This window comes from Aulonocara stuartgranti (genome assembly GCF_965226115.1).
Source record: "Aulonocara stuartgranti genome assembly, chromosome: 14".
NCBI classification, from domain to species: domain Eukaryota; kingdom Metazoa; phylum Chordata; class Actinopteri; order Cichliformes; family Cichlidae; genus Aulonocara; species Aulonocara stuartgranti.
Window position 1 is genome coordinate 31,107,317 of NC_138950.1, and position 22,380 is coordinate 31,129,696.

The 22,380-nt window shown below is 38.9% G+C and overlaps 1 protein-coding gene across 2 annotated transcripts in view; it reads left to right on the plus strand.

The window, feature by feature from the left end:
- The window catches only part of lsamp (limbic system associated membrane protein), a 480,200-nt gene that overhangs the window by 393,566 nt on the left and 64,254 nt on the right, over positions 1-22,380 (plus strand). For both annotated transcript variants that reach the window (XM_082503811.1, XM_082503810.1), the window contains 2 exons: positions 9,965-10,109; positions 14,515-14,602. In XM_082503811.1, the coding sequence (XP_082359937.1) occupies positions 9,965-10,109; positions 14,515-14,602 (233 nt within the window). The remainder of the gene's footprint in view (positions 1-9,964; positions 10,110-14,514; positions 14,603-22,380) is intronic.

Consider the following 22,380-nt stretch of genomic DNA (forward strand, 5'->3'; position numbering starts at 1 on the left):
TGATGCCGCATTTCATTTCGCAGCCTAAATAGAGGCAGCCAGGTCTGGAGTATTTTACCTCTTACAAGAGCATTTCGTTTTTTTCCCTCTGTTGCCTCTGCTCTCATTCAGTGCTGCTGCATCATCAACCGATTCACCTCTTTGTGCCAGTACTCCACCAAAGCAGAACATAGTGATGGATCGCATAAGAGGTAAATGTGGAGAGCAGAGAAATGAGGTAATAGTTCCACAGTGTCACACTTTGAGACAAGGCCTTATGTGACATCCCGTAGCAATCAGAGCGAGTTGTGAGTCGAAATGAAAAAGCGGCCTAAAGAACGCAAAAGGTGGGCAAAAGCCAGCCTTCTGCCGCCAGCACATGCAGAGTCATGAGCATCATTTGCAGCTGTGAGAGGCAAGTGGATTACATTAGGAACAATGTCTTTCTTCCCTATGCTCGTGAACTCTCATCAGCACAAAACAGCAAAAACAGAGGCATGAGGGCAGATAGAAAATTTTGATGCAACACGCTGCAAGGTGTTGCGTGCGGAGCAAACATATGGTAACTTTTATTTGTGTCAAAATTTAAGACCGTTTAATTACCACTATGCAGCTGCAGGCAGTATGACGAAATTACAGGTTGCTGTTACTTTGCTCATCTCTTACTTACGCTGACTGCTGTACAGGCAGGCCAGCTGCTTAGGGGAGTAATAAGTGGGTAAAGAAAAAGAAGAATGAGAAATGGGAAAGAAAGGGGGTAAGGGCTAAAATGGGGAGCAGTAAAGCAGAAATTATGAGGCAAGCATAAATATGGAGAACAGAAGGGGAGAAGCAAAAACAAACAGAGATGGTACAAAACTGCATAAAGATAAGAAAGCAGAATGAGAGTGGCACGAGGGTAAGGAAGATGTGCCCGAGGAAGGAAGCACAGTACATCTCCTGAGATTTAATAGCAGCATCCTGCCCTCACCATAGATCCTACTGCCTACATCTCAGTAAGGCACCATCTGTCACAGGCTCGTTACATCCAGTCACTTCTCCCTCACACTCCAACCCTACTAAAAAGCACAACACAGACACAGATTGGGGTTGTGCTCACTTTAAAATGAGAAGGAATAGGTCCACTGGCAGGAGAGGTGTCAGAGGCTTCTGCACCGCTGACGTACAGTATGGAGTGAGAACATTGATCAGATCAGCTTTTTTGCTGGCCGATAATGTTGCTCGAGAGACTTCCGATCTTGCACAGCAAACCCGAGCACAACATCCATTTGGATTAGCTTCAGAAACTTTGAGAAACAGAGCGCGCACGCTGGAATTAAACTGCTCTGGCGCTTGCAAAGCCTTCGAGGTGAAATCACACCTGCACCAAGCAAATTTGAATCAAGCAGACCTGCACATTCCTGACTTGTTTATAACCGTTTTTGATTAATATTTACACTGGTTGCCTGTCCATTTTAGAATTCATTTTAAAATTTTATTGCTTGCTTTTAAAGTTTTAAATGGCCTGGCTCCGTCTTACCTGTCAGACCTTTTACACCAATACACTCCACAAAGGTCTCTCAGATCATCTGACCAGTCACTCCTTGCTGTCCCCATGTCGAGACTTAAACACCGAGGAGACCGAGCTTTCGCTGTTGTGGCCCCCAAACTATGGAACAAACTGCCCCTCCATATTAGGCAGGCCCCAATACTTGAAATGTTTAAATCACTTTTAAAAACACACTTTTTTTCAAAGGCCTTCTAGGAGTGTTATCAGAGCCAGTTTGTAGTCAGTTTTTAGTCAGCTGTTGGTCATTCTTAATCTTTTTACTTTGTTAATCTTATTCATTGTATATCTTATTGTTTATTCTACTCATGTTGATTTATTTTTATCTTCTTTTTCAATTATATATTTGTTTTGTTTATTGATTTCATTGTATGCTTAAAGTATGGGTTTAACTGCTATCTCTGTTTTATTATTGGAAAGCACTTTGGTCAACTTTGTTGTTTTTAAATGTGCTATATAAATAAAGTTGGATTGGATTGGATTGGATTTCCCCCCGCCCCGCTAGCTTGGCAGGCCAAGTCTCAAAACAATCATTTCTTGACCTGATTAATGGCTTGCTCTAAGCAGTGATACATGCCATCCAAAGATGGAGGGGCTTCATGAAAATTATATCAGGATTTGTGGCTATCTAGGGGCTTTGAAGTAAGGGAAAAAAATCTACTGGAGCAACAGATATTAAGTCTATTCCCATGCATTTAGATCACTACGGGTTCCCTACAAACTGGCTCTGTGGTATCAAGAAGTTAAAAGGTGAAACATTTGCTAATTGTAGGCACAGGTAGACAGCAACAGGCGTGGTGTGGCCTCATCAACAGATAGATGAGCTTTTGCAATCCTGGGCCTCTTACAGGGGAGGAAGTCAAGGGAGGGCTACTTCCTGTTGACTGCAGCTTTGTTTGAAATCACTATTAATAAAAGCAGGCAGTTTATTACCCTCAGCACATCACCTTCATCATTCCTTGCTTTAAATGCCTTTTTAAACCTCCAAAGAATATTTTGCAAACGAGCTTCAGACACTTTTCTAATTACAACAATTAACGTGACCTGTTTGCAGGTGATGTCGACACCAGTTTACAAAGGCTTGGAGAAAATCTGACCTGTCAGTTGTCAATTAGCACGTAACAAACATGAGCACATGTAGCTGCACAAGTAGAATACACTCTGCAGTTCTATCATTTAACACCTATTATTAATTATTTCTTGGTTTCTCTGTAAAGTGTTAATTGTGTTCTTCAATGATAGTTTCTTCGTACCAATCAAATGGAGAGGATCGTAGTGGAAGGTGAACTCTGCAGCAGAACGGGGTTGTAGCAGGCGCTTCAGCGAGTGCTTTGTTCTGCTTAAGCCTCGTCCTAGGGGAAAAACTTAGACCTTACCTGAAATACTTTCAACCTGCTACTCAGAAAATATGTGGGGCAAGAAAGTGCTTTGAGGGCTATAAAGGAGGCCCTGGTTTGATTTGATATCCGGCTTTAGCTGTGCTCTCACCTCGCACCTTTTTATTTTTGAGTACTTTTATTCTCTGGTGCATCTTTTCTATTTCTACCATCTGGTCTCTTGCCTGACTGGATATCTATTTTGTTTTTGTCCCTGTGCCTGCCTCCTGACACCTGTATGAAGTTAGAAGCACCTCTTGCCCTTCAGGCTAGAGTTAGGCAGATCAGGTCTAAATAGCTAGTGCACCACTCTTACTTTTTACTGATTGCTGAAGCAAAGGGTTTGGCCATTTTTGAGAAAATAATTGAGATTCTTCATAAGTGGCAGGTATACTATTAGTTGCAACTTAGTCACAAAGACATGTGCATGCACATTAACATGTCTTTGTGAAACAGCCTGTCCAGTCGAGGATGAAAGGGGTGGAAAAGTGAGAGGAAGAGAATGAGTAGGAGGCAGAAGGTTGAAAAGGGTGGAGGGCAGAACATGACAGAAGCACTACAATGAGGAAGTGGGGAAAAAAGACGGTTTGGAAAGAGGTGAGAAGTGTCAAAGGCGGAAAAAATGGAAAGAAAAGATGAGGTGAGATAAGGAGAACTGGGTATTGATGGAGATAGCGGGTGGTGTGACTGTTCTGTCAATCTTGGCACATCGTTCCTCTCATTACAGTTTCACTCCCTGGCTCTGTCCTGCTCTTTAGTCCTCCCCCACGGCTAGCCCTGGAGCAGGGATCCATCCAGCCCAGCCCTCCTGTCAACACAAACGCAGCTCAGGCCCAGGCATCTGTCAGCCCACACAGTCCACCTTCAGCCATAGTCTATTGGCCAGTCCATATTGGCACAGCACAGCAGGGCAGAAAAGGAATGTAATATAGCACAGCAGAGCATCCATCAACAAACCTCGGGGTAAAACAGCACAGGACAGCAGCTTAGGCATCCATCACATGCAGACCCTGGATAGGCCAAACCGAGTCTCTGGAGGGACTGGTAAACAACTATTGTACTCTGCAATAAGATAGTTAATAAGATAGATTTTCATTACAAATCGTTAAAAAGCACCTAGTTTTTCCAATTAAATCAAGTTTCCTGTAAGCGTCTTGTTGAACGAGTCCGAGCAGACCGACCAAAGACAGCTGTGATCTTCTATTCTGGTCCAATGAAGTCGAGACAAACCTGACCCTGCAAAGACATACCTTGAGAGTTTCTCTGCCAGAAAGAGGCGAGAGCTACAGGCAGACAACCGCACTGACAAGTAATAGGAAGTCCTCCAGTTTCTCACTCATTAGTGAGAACAGAAAATAGGTATTACTGATCATGCACCAGAACCACACTCTGAAGGTGTGAGCAGTTCTAAAGAACGGCAAAAAGCAGGATGTGGCACAAAATCCCAATATGTATGCAAGTCAATGCATTTTTTTTATTATTATTATTTTCTGTTGCAATCTGTTCAAGATGAGAATGCTTGAATTAGCAGAATATGGCCCTAGTTAAAGTCTGACTGTTGTGATACTTACTCCATCAAGTGTAATGGATTTAGTTTTCTGCTCTGTTTCCTTGACCCATATCGAACAGCATATAGTGGGCGCTAACATAAACGAGGTATTACAGATTTGGGTGTTTAATAGTCACCTATAGTAACCCAAGAGCTTAATTTAGAGGAAGCGCACTAACAGTATGAACCTTATTAATTAAAGCAGAAATGTAAAACTTGCTTTGCTAACTGAAACAGAGGGCGTAGTTAAGTTGTTGATTAGCTAACTCGATAGCTTCACATGCAGGCTTTTTTTGTGCAGGTAAGATTTCTTCCTCAATGCTGACTTATTACTGTAGTTGTACCAAAATTATGATACTTTTTAATAAATTCTTTAAATAAGGAAATACAAGGCAGTTTAGTTTAAATAGGTATGCATTTCTAAAGCACTGAAAGATTAAATCACCGCTAACGCATACATCATGCTAGAGAGCCAGTTAATGTAAGTATTGGCAATAGCTGCTGGTTTTATTTAAGCGCCACAGTGAGTTCTTGTTTTTCTCTAGAATCCTTAAGTGAACGAGTAAAGATTACAATTGTGGCAAAATGGCTCCAGGTGCATGCACATCCCACACTAGTTAACAAGCTGGCATGTAAGCTAAAACTGGTATTGCTGTTGCAATACTAGTTTTACTTCATTCATTCATGAAAATGCTGTACTGTCTAAAATAGTAACAAGATGACTGATGCTGTTTACTTTACCTGTCAGTGGCTGATCGGTGCACAGAGTACTTGAATACCCACGTTTTGTCTTGTTTAAAATTAGAGCTAAGCAAAAATCAATAAGATGGCTATAACTAGACAGTAAAGGAGGAATTCATCGTCTGTGATGACCTGGGAATACCTCCTTAGAAAACCCAGAGCTAAACAAAACAAATGTTAAGAAGCTTCAGCCAGAGGCAAGCCTTCTCACAGAAATTAAAGCACCTGACTCTGAGCCTAGCTGAGAACTTGACGTTGAAAGCTAATTTGTAATAGGTCTCAGATGTTCCAAACTTCTGCTCTACAACCTGATAACATAAAGAGAATTCCGTTATGTTAATAACATAACATAAAGTCTCATTGCCCTCATAAGACATGTAGTAGCTACTGGATATGTTCTGGATGACTGGGGGGAAACTGGAGACCTGTTTTGAATGGCTGAAGCGTCCAGTCCAACCAGTGCCACTACTCTGTGTCTAGGTGAATGCTGATGACACAGCGCTCAGGTTGATGGCAAGAGTAATCATAAAATAAGTGAATATATAACTCTGTGTTGAATGTCTCTCTAAAAGCCTTTTTCAAAAGATTTCAGCATTAATAAATGAATATGTATGCAGGAAAGCAGCAGAAGTAAAGCAGGGTGATAAGCATGTATCAGGATCTCAGGTAAAGTTCTAAGTATGAATTATAAAGAGCCATCGGGTATTAAAGTCAGTCTTTGGATCGTCAGCACATACAACATTTTAAAGGTCACTGTAAGAAATCTTGAGTTTATTGTGGGGAAAAAGCATTTTTCTCATATTCGTATTTTTAGTACATGACATTTTTGCATGGATCATACCAATACATCACTTTATTAATCACAGGAAACCCAGACATCAAGTAACAGTGGGGAAGGCTGAGGAGGTAGAAACTCATTTAATGTCTTCAATGCATTCTGCAATTGATCATCTGCTGTTATGTAAATTATCCCATTTAGCATGTGTGTATGCAAAGACTATATAAACATCAATTATCTATCTATTTTGATGTAATTTAATAACACAGCGTGCAATTGTAGGGGGTTGAACTCATTTTGTAAGACCTGAAACCAAATTTTTTAACTAATTAATTAATAAAGTAATTTAATGCTGTGTGGGGAAGGGTGAATTTTTAATTTTTTTAAGAGAAGTAATAAACTTTTTCGATTTAAAATTTAATAATGCACAAAAAACTTCATGCACAGTGTTGTGTAATACTGCCTCTGTGTGCACAATTTTACATTGAATATTTCAGTAACAGTGGTTATACAATTGGATAATGCACAGGGGAGAGAGTCTATTAAATTAAAGTATGCGCACTCAGTTATCAGCACTGTTACATGTGCTTGCATGTGTTTATATAATCTGCAAAGCTGTTTCTATCAACTTCACTGCTGTGGTTTTTTTTAGAAAGTTCCATTTCTTTTTTATGATGCTAATTTCTGTTAAAATAGCTGCCCTAACCCACACTGTGAATTTTTAATCATATGTCAAAACCACCAATTATCTAACATTTACATAATAATTATATTATGAGTACCAATTTGGCAGTCTGAGAACTGAGTTTTTATCAGTCACATGGCATCAGTCAGGATGGTTTTCCTCTCAACAGGAAAACACAAAATGTGGATTTGTCAGCGCTACAGCAAAAAGTAGATTTTAATATATGTTGATGTTAACAACTGCATTCAGTAAAAAAGTTCGGGTTCAGTAACAGGCTGCGCTTTAATGTGATCGAGAAAACGACATTAAAGCGTAACTCTAAACGAGCATCATGTCCATTCGTGTGGTTGTCTTTTTCATCTCGTTTTCTTTTCCCACCTCCTCGTGGTTACTTCACAGTAGGCGACAAGCAGTAATGAGGAAGGAGAGGAAACAAGTGCAGTACAAGGAAACAAGATGCAAGCATTCAGTCAGCCAGGGCAGTTTATTGCTTCACTGCAAGCAATTTGTCTGTGTGTCCATAGCTTGCACTAATGTGGAGGAGCTGTAGACGATTAACGTCTAGAGCAGCAGATTGTGTGGTTCAAAAACAGCACCAGAAGGTTTTGATTATTAGCGTTGAGGAATAGTAAACTACACAGGATTAAACTAGTACTTTACTACCTGTTTGATTGAATACCCGCCCCACCTGGACTAGTTCCTGGATGTAACCAATAGGACATCATCTGCAGGGTCTAGGACTGTGGTCAGTACTTTGTTAGGGTGATGTTGAAATGTGTGTGACCATGTTTGAACAGGAGACTGGCATTATAAGTTCAGGTTGTAGAGTGTATGTTAATTAGTGTTGAGTAACAAATCAAGTAAAATATTAGAGTTTCCCTCAACAAAACTGGAGCACAGAGTTCATGGATTTTAGTATAATTAACCACACTGAAAGTCAGGTTTATTTGTCAGATAACTGCATAAAAAATGCATCAAAAGCAACCAACACCAGAGACATGAAACAGAGATCCAGTGTAGTAGCTGAAAACCAAGCCAAGTGTTGCCCAGCAGACAGCTAGAGGCTACAGCTGCAGCGTCTATATTCTCCTGTCATTGGACATGACCACACCCTTTTCTCCCTACTATAATTAGAAGGTTAAAAGAAAAACATCACAGTCTCTACAATCACTATAAAGGAGAAAAATGGCAGCAGAGACCAAAGGGTTTTTTGTTGTGGGTAACAAGCATGTTTATTTCTGCTGTAATTTTTTTTGGCATATTAATGTGGGAGCCTATGAATGCAGATTCACTTTTCAAGCCAGCGTCAAGTGGACAGCTTTTGGCAGGTGTGCAGCTTCAGTTTTGTGCACCCAAGAGTTGCCAGTTGGTGAATGGTAGTTTACAAAGCTTTCAAAACAGTTTCATCAATACTAATGTGATTGTGGTCAGAAAGAAATGGTACTTTCATGGGAAATTGATTAGCGAGTGAACTATAGGTCTTTTATTTAACTGCATGAAAGCACTTTGAGGAGCAGGCACAGACATGTCATATGCTCTCAAAAGGATCAGTTCTTTTGGGTGTCACACGTGAACAACGATGTTGCACTGTCACGACACACTTGCATGCACACGTACAGAGAACGGCCATTTATTAGGTACACCTTTTGAACTGCTTTTTAACCCAAATGCATTGAGTTGCCACTGATTGGTTGATTAATCTCGATTTCTGTTGCAACATTCAGATGGCAGAGTCAGCATTTAATCCAAACAATGTGAAAGAATGGATCCACCCTGCCTTGTATCAACACCTCAGGCTGGTAGTGGTGGTGTCATGGTGCAGTTGATATTTCCTTGGCACATTTTGGGGCCTTGGTACCAACTGATCATTGCTACCTCAGTACCTTTACTGAGTGTGTCCCTCCCTTTATGGCAGTGTAACCATCATGTGATTGCTACTTCCAGGACATATAGAACCACAAAGATCAAAACTTATACAGTATATAAGCTTATGATGGTGTTAACATATAAGCTGCATGCACACAGCTCCACACTGTCACATCCTTCATGGTTTGTTTTGAGAGGCTAATGGACTGAAACGATTTATATTTTATGCATTTGAATATGACTCTGTCTGTTCTGTACCCCTTGTTCCCTCTGGCTTCTAGCTAGCTTTGGAAAGGGGCAGTTCATAGAACTTTCTTTGATTACAGAAAAATGTATCTGAATGAGCATAGCGAGCTTTTGAATTGCTTCTTTTAATTAGAACACTGAAAACTCTTGAAACAAAACTGGAGGAACACTTTAGAGTGACGCAATAGGAAGATAGCTGTCAAAGCGAGTCAGTAAACACAGTGAGTTATCTTGGTTCCACACAAAGGGAAGGAACATCAGTAGGGATTAAAGCTGCGTGTACAAACCTTCAACAAATCTGACATCCAGCTCCCGCTGTGAAGCAGACTAGGGTGACTGCACCAACACTTTTGTGCTTCACCCGGGGTCACCTGCCAAAGACAGCCTCACTCCACTGCTTCACTAAGCTACTCTCTTGTAGCTCAACACAATCCAAAGTGGTGTGCGCAGCCAAGGCTCGGCGAGTTGCCGGAATTTGCATGTGAGGCGCATTCACTGTCGGCTTGCATTATAGCTGATATCCATTCTCATTGATTCCGACTTCTTCTCACATTTACATTTATTCATTAGGAAGACGCTCGGCTCCCTTCGCTCCCGTGCAAGATGTCTTAGCTTGAGCTTACTTGGTGTAATGCGCTGACAGCATGCAACAAGAAGTAAACAAGAGGATACCGGTGTCCCTTCTTATCCACAGGAATAACATACTGTTAAAGGAGATGTATTCATCAGAGAAAAAGGGTGGTAAAGAAAGTGAAGGGTTCAGGAGGCTGTACAAGGGGGTGTGTGGGAGGAGAAGAGAAAAAATGGTCGTTCACTTTGGTTTTTACTCCAAGACATTGGAATTAGTAGAGGCCTTAGGTGTCTGCTTAACTTAACAGTCTTTGTTAGTCAGTGGTATCAAACATAGCAGTGCTGAACTATATTAAAACATAACCAGCTTGGCTTATTATTTCAGCACAACTGTTTGTGTAAACCTTACTCAAACCACCTTTGACTTCCATACACCCCCGCCTACTCACTGGATTGCATAATTGCTGTGATTTGTTTGCTTTCCCTATCTACAAAACTCCACACTTCATTTTGCCTAATAGGATTACATATCATGAAATGGAAAAAAGTTGCATCCATTTGTTTCCCCTCGTAATGAAGAACCGGGTCTTGCTATTTCTCACCTAACCTGTTTTTGTTCTCGCTGCAGGTGTTATGTTGATGACAAAGTCTCCAAGGTGGCTTGGCTCAATAGATCCAACATCATCTTTGCCGGCCAGGACAAGTGGTCCCTGGACCCCAGAGTAGATCTGGTCACTAAAGGACAGCTGGAGTACAGCCTGCGCATACAAAAGGTAATGTTGACAATAGAGATTTAAAAGCTGAACTGAATTATTGTGCAAAACTGATTCAACCAGAGCTGAGTTGGGTTGTCATTTGCATTTAGATGTGGAAGAGAATTTCTTTTTTTTTAGTTTCAGGGATGTTATTCAACAAGTCATGAAACACAACCTTATTACACACACACTTTGACTTAAATTTATTCTTTTTTTAGCAGCAGATGTTGTTAAATATTAATCTATTCATTTATTCATTTATTTATGCAGCAGGTTCAGTCAGAGGGACTTTTTTTAAACTACATTCTTAATTTTTGATTTTTCACTGTCTGCATGCTTTTACAAGTATAAACATAAGCAGTGACGGGATGGGAAGACAGGAGTGTTTTCACATCCCCTTCAAAAAAAATCTTTCCTAGCATAAATTAGCGCTGAAGAAGTAGTTTGACATATCGGAAAACTTGGTTGCCAGCTAAATATGAAATTGGAGCCGGAATTCATTTTATTTTAGCATAAAACAAAGACAGAGTAAAGGGGCTAAGCATTAAAAATCTACTTATTCCATCAACTTATTCATCTCTATATTGGAGATACTTTCAAATAGAAATATTTATTTTAAACTTACCTTATTACTGTCAGCATGACAGAAGGGCAGAACATAACATGTAGTGTATATAGTCTCAAATGTAAAATTTGGAAAGGCTATAGAGAGCAAGCAAAGCAAAGCTACATACAACTGCAGAGGTTATACAAAGTGCAAGACTTGGCATAAGTGACGGGCATTTGCATTCTGAGTCCCGAGTGTGGTTCGCTTTAGGCAACGAAAGCAATGTTGTTTGAATGACAATGAGGTAAACACATCCTGCCCTGTTCTTCAAGTCGCTTAGCCAAGACAACAATGGTGTGCATAACCATGGACACATCAAAATCACAAATTTTTTTTAATGATGAGATTGCATTATAATAGGATAAAACACATTTTGTTGATTTACTCAGGAAATCAACATTTTGGACTTTGCCAAGTCCATTAATTCACAACATTTCCTCATTATGTTAATGGAAAACATAACCTAGGCTCCAATACATTTATTTCCAAACATATTTGCTGTTTTGCATTCCTAATATCTAAAAGTAATTTGCATGAGACAGAGTTGCTCTGCTATTTTATGGGGACATGGATAGGGGTGACTGGCGGTGTGGCCATAAATCTGACATTTTTAGAATCTGAAGGGAGAAAAAAGCACACATTAAACTACAATAAAGTTCATATGCCTTCCCCGCAACAATTTCAGCTGAGAATAAAACTGATGGTCTGTCAATTTTTTCAGTTTCTTAATGCCAGCATTTTGTACTTCATTCAAAACAAACAACAAAAAAACCAACTATTATTTAGTCATTTCAGTATCACAACTGTTTGTAAGTGCTTTCCTCGATCCATTTCTTTAATGGGGCTTACAAACACTATTTCCTGTCCTGCTTTAATGATTCTACTTTCAAGTCACCTAACAGCATTGACATTTAATATGTAATATAATATATAAAATGTAATGTAATAAGTAAGTGAAATAGTCATGGTAACCACATTTAAACAGACTTAAAGTATGAATAAGCCGAAACAAAGTACTTCAGAGTTTGCAATGACAAAGCAAAAATGATATTTAAGAGGTAGAAAAATATTCAGTGAAGGGATCGTTCAGGAACCTTTTCTACTTTCACTAAAAGCAACAATATATATAAACAAAATATATGAAAAATGAAATGAATAAAAGTAATCTCATAGTTATGTAACAAATATTTGTTTGGTTTTTATTGGTTTGATGAGAAAATTCTGATAGTGGTTAATCAGTGTGCAGTTCTTGGTCTTTCATAAATACTTTCTTTGAGTGAAGTGTAATTCAGATTAAAGAGGATGTCAGTTTAAAATGACTCAGCATTTTTGTGACATGGGAAGTGACTTGCTTTTTTGTTCTTAGGAGAAATTACAAAAGACAACAATAACAATCACCACATGCAAAATCTCTCAATCCCTAATTCCCATCCAAACTTAAATCCGGGGCTGCCCCTGATTTAAGTTTGGATGGGATTGAGGGAATTTGGAGTAAGGATTAGTCAGACACACAGACTGCTCCACAATTACAGTAGCAGGATAAGGAAGGAGGGAACTCAAGCATTGTGGGGAACAGCAAAATACAACAAAAATACCAGTCATACATCATGGTTTCTCACTCTCAGGGCTAATATATGCTCAGATAGCTATTTATCTTGGCAATCTCTTTTCATTTGAATCTTGCTGTATTGTCATAAAGTCTGTATCAGGCTGTGTGCATGCCTGTGAACTCTCTCTACATGATCAGGAGTTGAGCAACTAAAACAGGTCCGTCTTAGGCCCCTGAAGGTTCTTATCGATATGAAATATTATGTGTCATGAAGCAGGCAGGATTGAGGACCCAGAATGCAGACTCTTAGTGGCAGGACTAACTCAAAACACAGCTTTATTGCTGATTACAAAATACATGAAAGCAAACTGGAAGAAACTAGGAACTAAACAGGCAGGTTTAGTTCCTTAACCTGCAAGAATGAGGTAGATCGGGGCAGACGCAGACATACACACAAGGTCAAACAAAGGAACAAACCACATGGGGGAACATAATCTAACTAACGAGACAGGGGAAGCACAGCTGAACATGACACACACCAGACAAGAGACTGTCAAACTAAAACAGGAAGTATGAGACAGATGAAACACTGGGAAAAAAGTGAGGAGAGAGAGGACAAGAGAGCAAGGAACGAGACGGACACACAGAGACATGACCAGGGAAACAGGCAGATAAACATGAAGACTAGACTGACCTGACAGAGGACACACAGAGGCAAGACCAAGACAAACAGGACACGCAGGCGAGACCAGGGCATGAAAAGGAACCTAATAACTAACTAGACAATCTGAACTACAAATACAGAAATGCAACTAGGAAACAATTCACACAGAGAAAACAAGTATGAATAAACAAGACTCAAACAACCAAAAACACAAAACACTGACTCAACATCCCAGGTACCCTAACAATTATGACAGCATCAAGTTGCCTAGTAACTGCCTACAAGCATTCTTGCACATAAGACCTTTTTAAGAATCTCCTCATTTTAATTTCACAACAGTAACATCTAATTTTGTAAATATTTAATTTACTACATTTTGATGTCTCCTAGTTATGATGTTTAGAACATCATCATTTGATATCATTTGACACTCTTTTTTTTTTTTTGCCTGTCCCGTTTGGTTCTTTTGCCATCAGAATTATTGTCTAAAGGCAAAGAAAGATGCCCAACGGATTTACTTTACCAAATGGACCATCCCAGCCTTGCCGTAATGGTCCATTTGATTCACCTTTTATTGTTTATTTTATTTATTTTTTATTTTCACTTGCTAGATATGGGACAGACTTGAATCAGGAAAAGAAAAGGGAGAAAGGAAGAGGGGGAAAAAACAGCGGAGAAGAGACAAAAAAAATACATATATCAATCACCTGGATCACCTGTTGAGAAAGAAAAAAGAAAACAAGCAGAAGAAAACGAGAGCAATACAATAAACAACATCACGATGATATATGGGAATATAACTGTAAATACTAAATATTAAACATTATTGTGCAGCACGTAATATCGACAGCGCACAGTGTGCTTTGAGGTAGGAGCCAAAAAGGGTGTCGTTTGTGTGTGTGAGCACCCGTGTGTGCACCTGTGAGCATGAGCGGGCTTGTTTTTAAAAGGTTCCTTCATGTAATGATCCGCTAGAGGGTGTGGGGGGCCACAGCCCCGTCCTCCAGGGCATGAAGCATTTGACACATTAACGTATGACTAAGTTTACTGTTGTTAGTGGGTATATTGTACATTTAATGTCAGATAAAGAACAATATAAATATACTTAGGGAAATGGGATTTCTAGCATGCATTTTTTCAGGTGCATGGTATCGACATGTACTGTGTAGCTAAACCACGGTGTACATAAACTGCAATCAGAGCAAGATAAATTAAAGCTTTAATCTTTAAATATATGGGTGCATATTCAGTTGAAAACAGTCATGCCAACATTACCAACATTTCATTGTCCGCTCAGTGGGGGTGGACAGTGTCTGGCCAATAAACGTAGCAGTACACTTGTATTTTTTAGAAAATGGACAACTGTAGTTTAAACATTCAAACATGTTAACATACAACAATCCAATATTTATCTGTTCATTTAAATTAACATCTACCACCCACGTTTCTTTTTTGCTTTTGGCTTAATGTATTTACTGTATGCGTTTGCTACTAGGAAAAAGATATCATCTATTTAAAATGTACACATTCTCCCAGTAGCATTGTCGCAACCAATTAAATGTTGTTTTACACTAATAACTAATATTCTGTTTTAATGTGTTAGGTGGATGTGTATGATGAAGGCTCGTACACCTGTTCCATACAGACTAAGCAGCAGCCCAAGACCTCACAGGTCTACCTCATTGTACAAGGTAAGCTACAAGCTCCTGCTGCAAGGCAGAACGTGAACATATCGAATGAAGTCTTTGTCAAAGAGTTCACAAGCAGCATACACAAATGTTAATGCAAAAAGTCATTTCTATTGCATTTGTTTTGTATGGTGTCTGGAAAGGAAATTACAGGAATACATTTCGTGAGAAACAGCATGCCTTGTTTTACTTCAGCTGAGTCTTAAGTGCACTTAAAAATCTTAAGCAGTTTTTCACTTCAAAGAATGTGAAGTTGTCTCTCTTTAATTGGGACAGCTGCAAAGATGAGAGCAGGAGGTAATCAGGAAGAGTGAGAAACGGTGATATTTTTCCCTATTAAATCTAGGTTTTTTTGAAGTTTTCCTGTGGGTACGAGGCTTTTGGCTCATGAGATTACAGTAGAAACAATTCTGTGAACTCATCAACTTTTTCTAGCTGAGAGGCCTGATGAAAAGGTATCAGCCTCAATGCACAGTCATGTTAAGCTGTTCATTACTCCCCTTTTTAACTGGAATTGTGAATGGTCCCTGTAGGCGCTGGGAAGCTATATCTGCTGATAGTCAGACCCATACATACATTTCTTAACTAATTTTGGATTTGTGGCTTAAAACTTGACTAATTATCTCAACATGGAACATCTTAGTTCAATTACATGGCACATACTACTTAGATATCAGGAAATGGCTGTGGTGCTTAAAACAAATTAATAACGGCCTTGGATGTGCCAAAATGTCTGAAAACGAAATACCAGATAAAGCAGGAGTAAATTTTGTGCTCCCAGATCACACCACAATCGATTTTTAGGTCAAAGAAACAAGTTGAAACTGAAATGCAGACTTTCAGCTTTACTTCAAGGTGTTTGATAAAAGTATTGCCTTTTGTGTTTAGAAATTGAATTGAAGTCATTTTTATTTATAGTCCTATAAGTTATAGGACAAACTAATATAGCTTCAAATAGAAATATTGTTATTTGGATGAAAATCTGTTGTAGTCAGAGACTGTGTGAAGTTTAAAACCCATGGGTATCACCAGCTGCTGTGCTTCCTCCTTTGTTATGCTCTGCCAGGCCTTTACTGCAGCCACTTTCAGTTGTTCCTTATTTGTGGGTCTCTCTGCATTCAGTTTTGTATTTACTAACTGTAAGGTATTCTCTGTTGAGTTAAAATCAGGTGTGACTGACTTGCCCATTGAAGACTATCACATTTCTCTTCCTCATGAAACTCTTGTGTTGCTTTTGCAATCATTTTTGAATTATTTGGCTGAAAGTGGGCAGCATTGTACAATCTGTCAGGAGTCACAACATCAATGAACACTAGTGGCCCAGTTCTACTACACTCTTTGCATGACCAAAGAGTGTAATCAGTGGTTTGCATGTTGTTGTAAACCCTCATTGTTTCCATTCATGAAGGTGTCTCTTGATTGTAGACCTTGACCTTGATACACCTACTTCCTGTATATATCCTCACTTGGATTGTTTTAGGAAGCTATTTTTCTTAAGCATTGAAATAATTTTGTCATCATGCACTTGAACTGGCCAGTGCATTCATTCTCTTTAAGAATGCAGATTCTTGATTTGGCCACTCCTAAAGTTTGTGTTATTTCTCTGATGGGTTTACTTTGATGTCCTAACTCGCTTGTACTAACATGTCTTTGGGCGTCATATTTAAAATTACAGTGAAAAGCGGTAAATGATATTTCGTCTGCACTAGCTCTGTTATTGTCATACAGTACCAGCAAACCTCTGATAAGACAGAATATTAGCTTACGTCACATCAAAATACTGATTTTCTTTCTAAAGTTACCACTTAACGCTCGAATTCAGGTATTTATTATGATTTTCTTTGTCTTATTATGCCCTTAAGCATTTGCAACATAATTTCTCTGCCTGTAGTTTTTCCTGCCTATTTATATCTACACACTGTCTCAGAAAAGCAAATCACAGCCAGGAAATAATCTTGGCGATAACAGTCTCATTAAAACATTTATTCTGATGTTCACACTTGGCTGTTATACAGCAGCTGCACACTTTTTCAGGGTAACGGTTGGCCTTTTCAAGCCTTGTTCAAATCCCTAAGTTGTTTTTCTTTTATGAATCGCTTATAAAACAATAAGAGCAATACAAACACGCAGTTGTGCATCAAGGACAAAAAGGAGAATTTATTATCGATCAAAATGCCAAGTCTCTCAGTTTGGCTTTTTCAAAGCCACAGCTGGTTGACAGAATTTTCTTGTTTAAAGAGTCTATTTTATACATGCATGCAGAATGAGTTCTCACAATTGGATTTCCTATGGTGTCTTTGTTTCCTTGCATGAATGTGGGGGTTGAATTTTTGCATGCTTTTTCATCAAGCTGTGAATGTCTGAGCTTCTCAGCTGTCCGTCACCCAAAAAGTGACAGTAAATGTTGATGGAGTGTTGTATACAGCATGTACTTGGATACATTTAATGTTGTAGCTCAATCCATTTCACCAGTGCTGGAGTTTTTTAACTGCCCTCTCCATTTTGAACCTCCTTACTGTGAGATGTGAAACCCAACTGCAGATAACTGCTACAGGCTGTCAGTGGATGAAATGCATCACAGTGCAATTTCACCACACACAATAGTCTACTGAAGAACTTATCATCCAGCTATGAACTGAAGATATCATCCATTAACAGCATCTTTAAAGGTCAATATCTGAATTGATGTTGCTCTTCTGGGATCCATGGCAGCAAATTGCCTCTCCTTCCCAGAATCCATCGTGTCCGATTATTCACTGCTTGATCATTGGAACGTCCTGTGCCGGCTTCCAGAGTTTCTGACGGCGGTCTCATTCATCACAGCTAATGCGACGGTTATGGCCAAACATTGATTCTGTTGCTTTCATTACCTGCTATTTTGTCCTTTGCTCTGCCTCTCAAAGTCCCATTCAGTGTTGATGCCATTGTTATGCTCATCTATTGTATTTCCCTGCTGTGTGGGTGTAATCTTCTCCTTTAAGTTCACTTCAGCATCTTTCATCTAAATTGCCTTGCAGTGCTGAAGGCGTAGGTTTCTGGCAATTACAGTGAATGTGTTACTGTGAACAAATACTGGGACTTTTTATTTACTTTGAAATTTTGATCAAATAATGAACGGAGATGTGCTCAAACAAGTGAATGCAGCATACAGGTTAACTAGGTGTACGTTTGATTCTGATTTGCAAATATCCGACTGTTCAGCTTTTACTAGTTTTATCCACTCTTTTTGTACTCTAACTATAGTTGTTTACTAAGAGGACAGGACAATGTCTCTTTGTTTGTGGTACTATAATGACATTACAAGCAGCAACCTACAGCAACCCCCACAAAACCCAATCAGCTCTGCGGGATAATAATTCACCCCACCTTCATCTTTTAATGGGTATGAAAATGTTCCAAGCTTCAAACATTGCCCCTGGTTACAGACCCAAGAGCAGGTTCACATAACCAAAGCTGACAATTTTCTGCTAGCAGGGACAGGGTCGTAATTGGAAAACAAATGATCAGACAAAGTAAATTTGCCGTGGATGGAAAAGTGGCAGACTCGCGGGGCTCAGACGAGCGATACCAGGAAGCAGGGTCACTGCACATGACAAGAATCGTAATATAAGGGCGGGCTTTTCACCCCAATCCAATTAGATTTTTATGAAACACAGAATTTGGTTGACCGGCCAGTCTAAGACAGTGCTTTTATGAATTGAAGGTTTAATGGCTCCTTAAGCTACTTAAAAGAGTGTGTATGTGATTGATTGTAGATTTGCAGTGTTATTTGATCTCCTGCTAGATGTGTAAGTTTGCTCATTTAGAAGAAATCGAACAGTCTCTAATATTTTAGAGAGAGAGGATATCAACAAAAATCCAGAAAAAAAATCACATTAGATAAAAGTTATGAACTGATTTGCATGTCATTGAGTGAAATAAGTATTTGATGCCCCGTCTTCCACTCCAACCTCTCCACCATCATGGGCAAGACCAAAGAGCTATCAAAGACTGCCAGGGACAAGATTGTAGACCTGCACAAGGTTGGAATGGGTTACAAGACCATCACAAGAACACTGTTCCTACAGTCAAGCACAGAGGTGGAAACATGATGCTTTAGAGATGTTTTTCTGCTAAGGGCAGGATGAGTTCACTGCATTGAGGGACCATGTATCATAAGATCTTAGACAAGGACATCTTTCTCTAGACCAGAACACTAAAGATATGTTATGGATGGGCTTTCTAGCTTGACAATGACCCACAACATTACAGCAAGGCACAAAAGGAGTGGCTAAAAAAGAAACACATGAAGGTCATGGAGTGCCCTCCAAGGTCAATCGCATAGAAAATCTGTGGACTGAGCTGAAGCTTTAAATTGCCAAACAGAAGCCAAGAAATATGAAAGATTTACAGAGTTTCTGTAAAGATGAGAGTGGACCAAAATCCCTCCTGAGATGTGAGCAAACGAGGTGGCCAACTACAAGAAACATCCTACTGTGTTTGCCAACAAGTTGTGTTTTTCTAGGTGATATATATTATATTTTATTCAATGACATGCAAATCAATTCATAACTTTTACGTGTTTTCCTTGGGGTTTTTTGTCTGTATCCATTAAAATTAAGATATTTAATTATTTCTCTCACTGTACAAATGCAGATTAATATTAGATTCAGAATATCTTACATTTCATATAAAATCCTACCTGATTCACTTTCTCATAGCCTGTGGAGAGGTTTTATCTAATCATGTACACTTGACAGACTTTGAACTTGAACCTTATATAACTAATATTAAATTACATCTGCTCTGCGCTGCTGGGGTTTTTTGGAGTGTGCATAGAGTTCAAGCGAAATTCTCCACCACTTCAACAACTAAGAAAAAGTACACTTTAGATGTATATAGATCTAATAGCAATCCCTGAGGGAAAACAGTTTCTAGGGTTTTTTAAAGATGAAATCCACAATGTAAAAAAAAAAACCCTGTCCGAAGCCCATAGAAACTGCTTACTTCATTAATAATACCAATTAATAACTAAAGGATGGAAGGAGGCAGTATATTTTCTCTGATGACAAATATTTGACATTCTAAAAAGTTTCACAACTTTTTCCTTTAACACTGTCATAACAAATAATCTAAGGTTTTCTTCAATCTTACAGGAATAAGGGAAATTTGGGATATTGAGTGACCCTCAGATGCTGCCCTCATAATTTCCTTTTTTTTACCATTTCTGTTGGTATTTTGAATTTTTACTCAGTCAGCTTATTTACGCACAAGGTGTCCTTGGGTTAAGTGAACGTGATCTCAACTCATCATTTTGTGAATCAGCAGGGTTGCTTCAAACTATGACCCTAACCAAGAGTGTATTGATTTTAGAGCTTAAAGCTAACTAAGCATATTTGCAGTAGAATTAAGGGCCGAACCCTATCCAGCAAGTAATAAATAAAAACCAGGGTCAACAAGGAAACAACCCCCATATGGGGTTTTTAACATCTGAAAAATGTGGTCATTATTTCTCAGTGGCCAAAGTACCCATGACTGGAACGTCAGAGCACCAATGTTAAAGGACACCTTGCATGTAATGGGGAATCAGGAAGCACCTGACATAATGCTTCTGACTTGCTCAACATCACTTTCCCTGATACCATTAAACAACTTAAATGACAGTGAACAGCTAGCAGTGGAACAAAATAAGATGAGAGCAAAAGGGTGAGATAGTGAGCAGACACAACACAGTTGTAAAGGATAATCAAACAGCATACGTCATGTTCAAATAAATATGTGATATGATTAAAAAAAGAGGTATTTTGTTTGTAAATACAATATATATGAACATTCTTTTAAAAACATTTTTTCCTAACTTCCCCAGTGTTGTTGAACATTGTAGTTCATATAGCAGTGGGTACAATAGAGAGGAATCAGGAAAGTAAAATCAGAAGTGTTGTCTCTGTGATTGATGGAGTATGTGCCGTATTTTTTTCTGAATAAGCAGGTACTACCTGCAATTTATTTTTCTAGTTCTTGCCATGGATAGTGTCTGTTCCTTTGTGGCAGAATAAAGAGGCAGGATTGGTACAAACAGAGACAAATCAGTGATCAAGGGCATTTATGGCTACAGCTTTTTAGACTTTGGAAAATAAACAGCATCAGTATTGTATGCCTACAGTGCTGTAAAAAGGATTTTCTCCGTTCCTGATTTCTTAATTTTGGCATATTTGTCACACTTAAATGATTCACATTGTCAAACAAATTTTAACCCTTTCATGGATGAATTATGACAACCTCAATCAGGATTTTCTTTCATCATTTTTATTCATTTTTAAGCATGAAAAGATGAATAAATATACTTGAGAAAAAAATACTGATTGATGTTGTCATAATTCATGGATGAAAGGGTTAAATAACAATAATTACAATGAAACATGTCATACATATATAGTAACATTAAACGACCAGTGGGTGGCAGGGTATGGAGTGACACATCAGTGTCCAGTGTAGTGGTTTATGTGCAAGTATACCATCAACACTGACACAAATACAAGAAAACAGCCTTTGAATAACTGTCCACTGTAGTGACCAATATGCGTGAAAGGGTTAATACTAGACAAATGTAACCTGAGTAAATACAAAATGTGTTTTTAGGACACTGATTTAATTTACTAAGGAAAAACGTTTCCAAACCTTATGTGAAAAAGTGATAATAGTTCTTTAAACTGGACATTTGCTTGTCTGTTGCTATTGGATGGGCTGTATTAAAAGTTTGGATGAACATTTTCAGAGATGATTTGGGATTGTGACACCCGAAACCCTTGACTGTTTGATCTGATGTGACCAAAGTGTGGCTATGTTTTTTTTATAGCACATGTACTGTTATTGTTAGCAAGCATTTAGTCCAAAAGAACCGCCTCAAAAAGCTCTGGGCCTAAATCTCACTACTACATTATTTTCAGCAATTAAACCAGATCTTCTGTGAATCAAAAAAAGAACGAGGTGCAGTGCAAAGTACAATTAATATTTGAGAAAGTACCACATAAAAAGAGACATAAACCTAAATATAGCCTAAATCACCATGCCAGTAATTTTCTTGTAGCCTTTTATGCAACCAGATCTACAGCAGCACTGTTTTAGCAAATTCAGCAACTCTTACTATGCTATGCTAATGTATTTCATAAAATGCAGAGGCCAAGGAGTGATTCATTCATCTCATGAGGTCGTCTTGTAATACTCGTTCCACACGGCTGGAACTTTTATTTTATTTAGTCGGCACTGCAACCGAGTCCTCCAGCAGCTGCTGACCCCACAATCAGAAATGTTCAAGCTTGTTGAACTCTGATGTCCACTTGTGTATCCAACATTTGACGTGCTGTTTCAACAGTTAGACAAATAATGGTGTCCACAGCCAGCATGTGGTTCAGCTTTCAGTGCTCAGTGCTTCAGATCATTGGCGTAATCACTAACCACAAGTAGATCGAAAGTCATTCCGTTGGCTTGTGCATCCCACACTAAATGAGGCATAACAGCTGGACTGACTTTGACTTGCTCTTTTCTAATGTTAGTGATTATGCAATAAATCCATGTGTGTCTACGTGCATGCTGGGGTGTCTTGGATGTTTCCCATATTCCTTCAAGTCTGTCAATATTATTGATCCTGTGTTAGTCTCCAGCTGCTCTTTTGGTTCCTTATTTTTGTTTTCTTCTGTTCTTCTTCTTTTTTTATCTTTCCTTTCTCTAGTCATGATCGTGCTTAATCAGCTGATTTAAATCAGCATTGATCTCATACTGTGGTTTTTGAGCAAGAGTCAGCA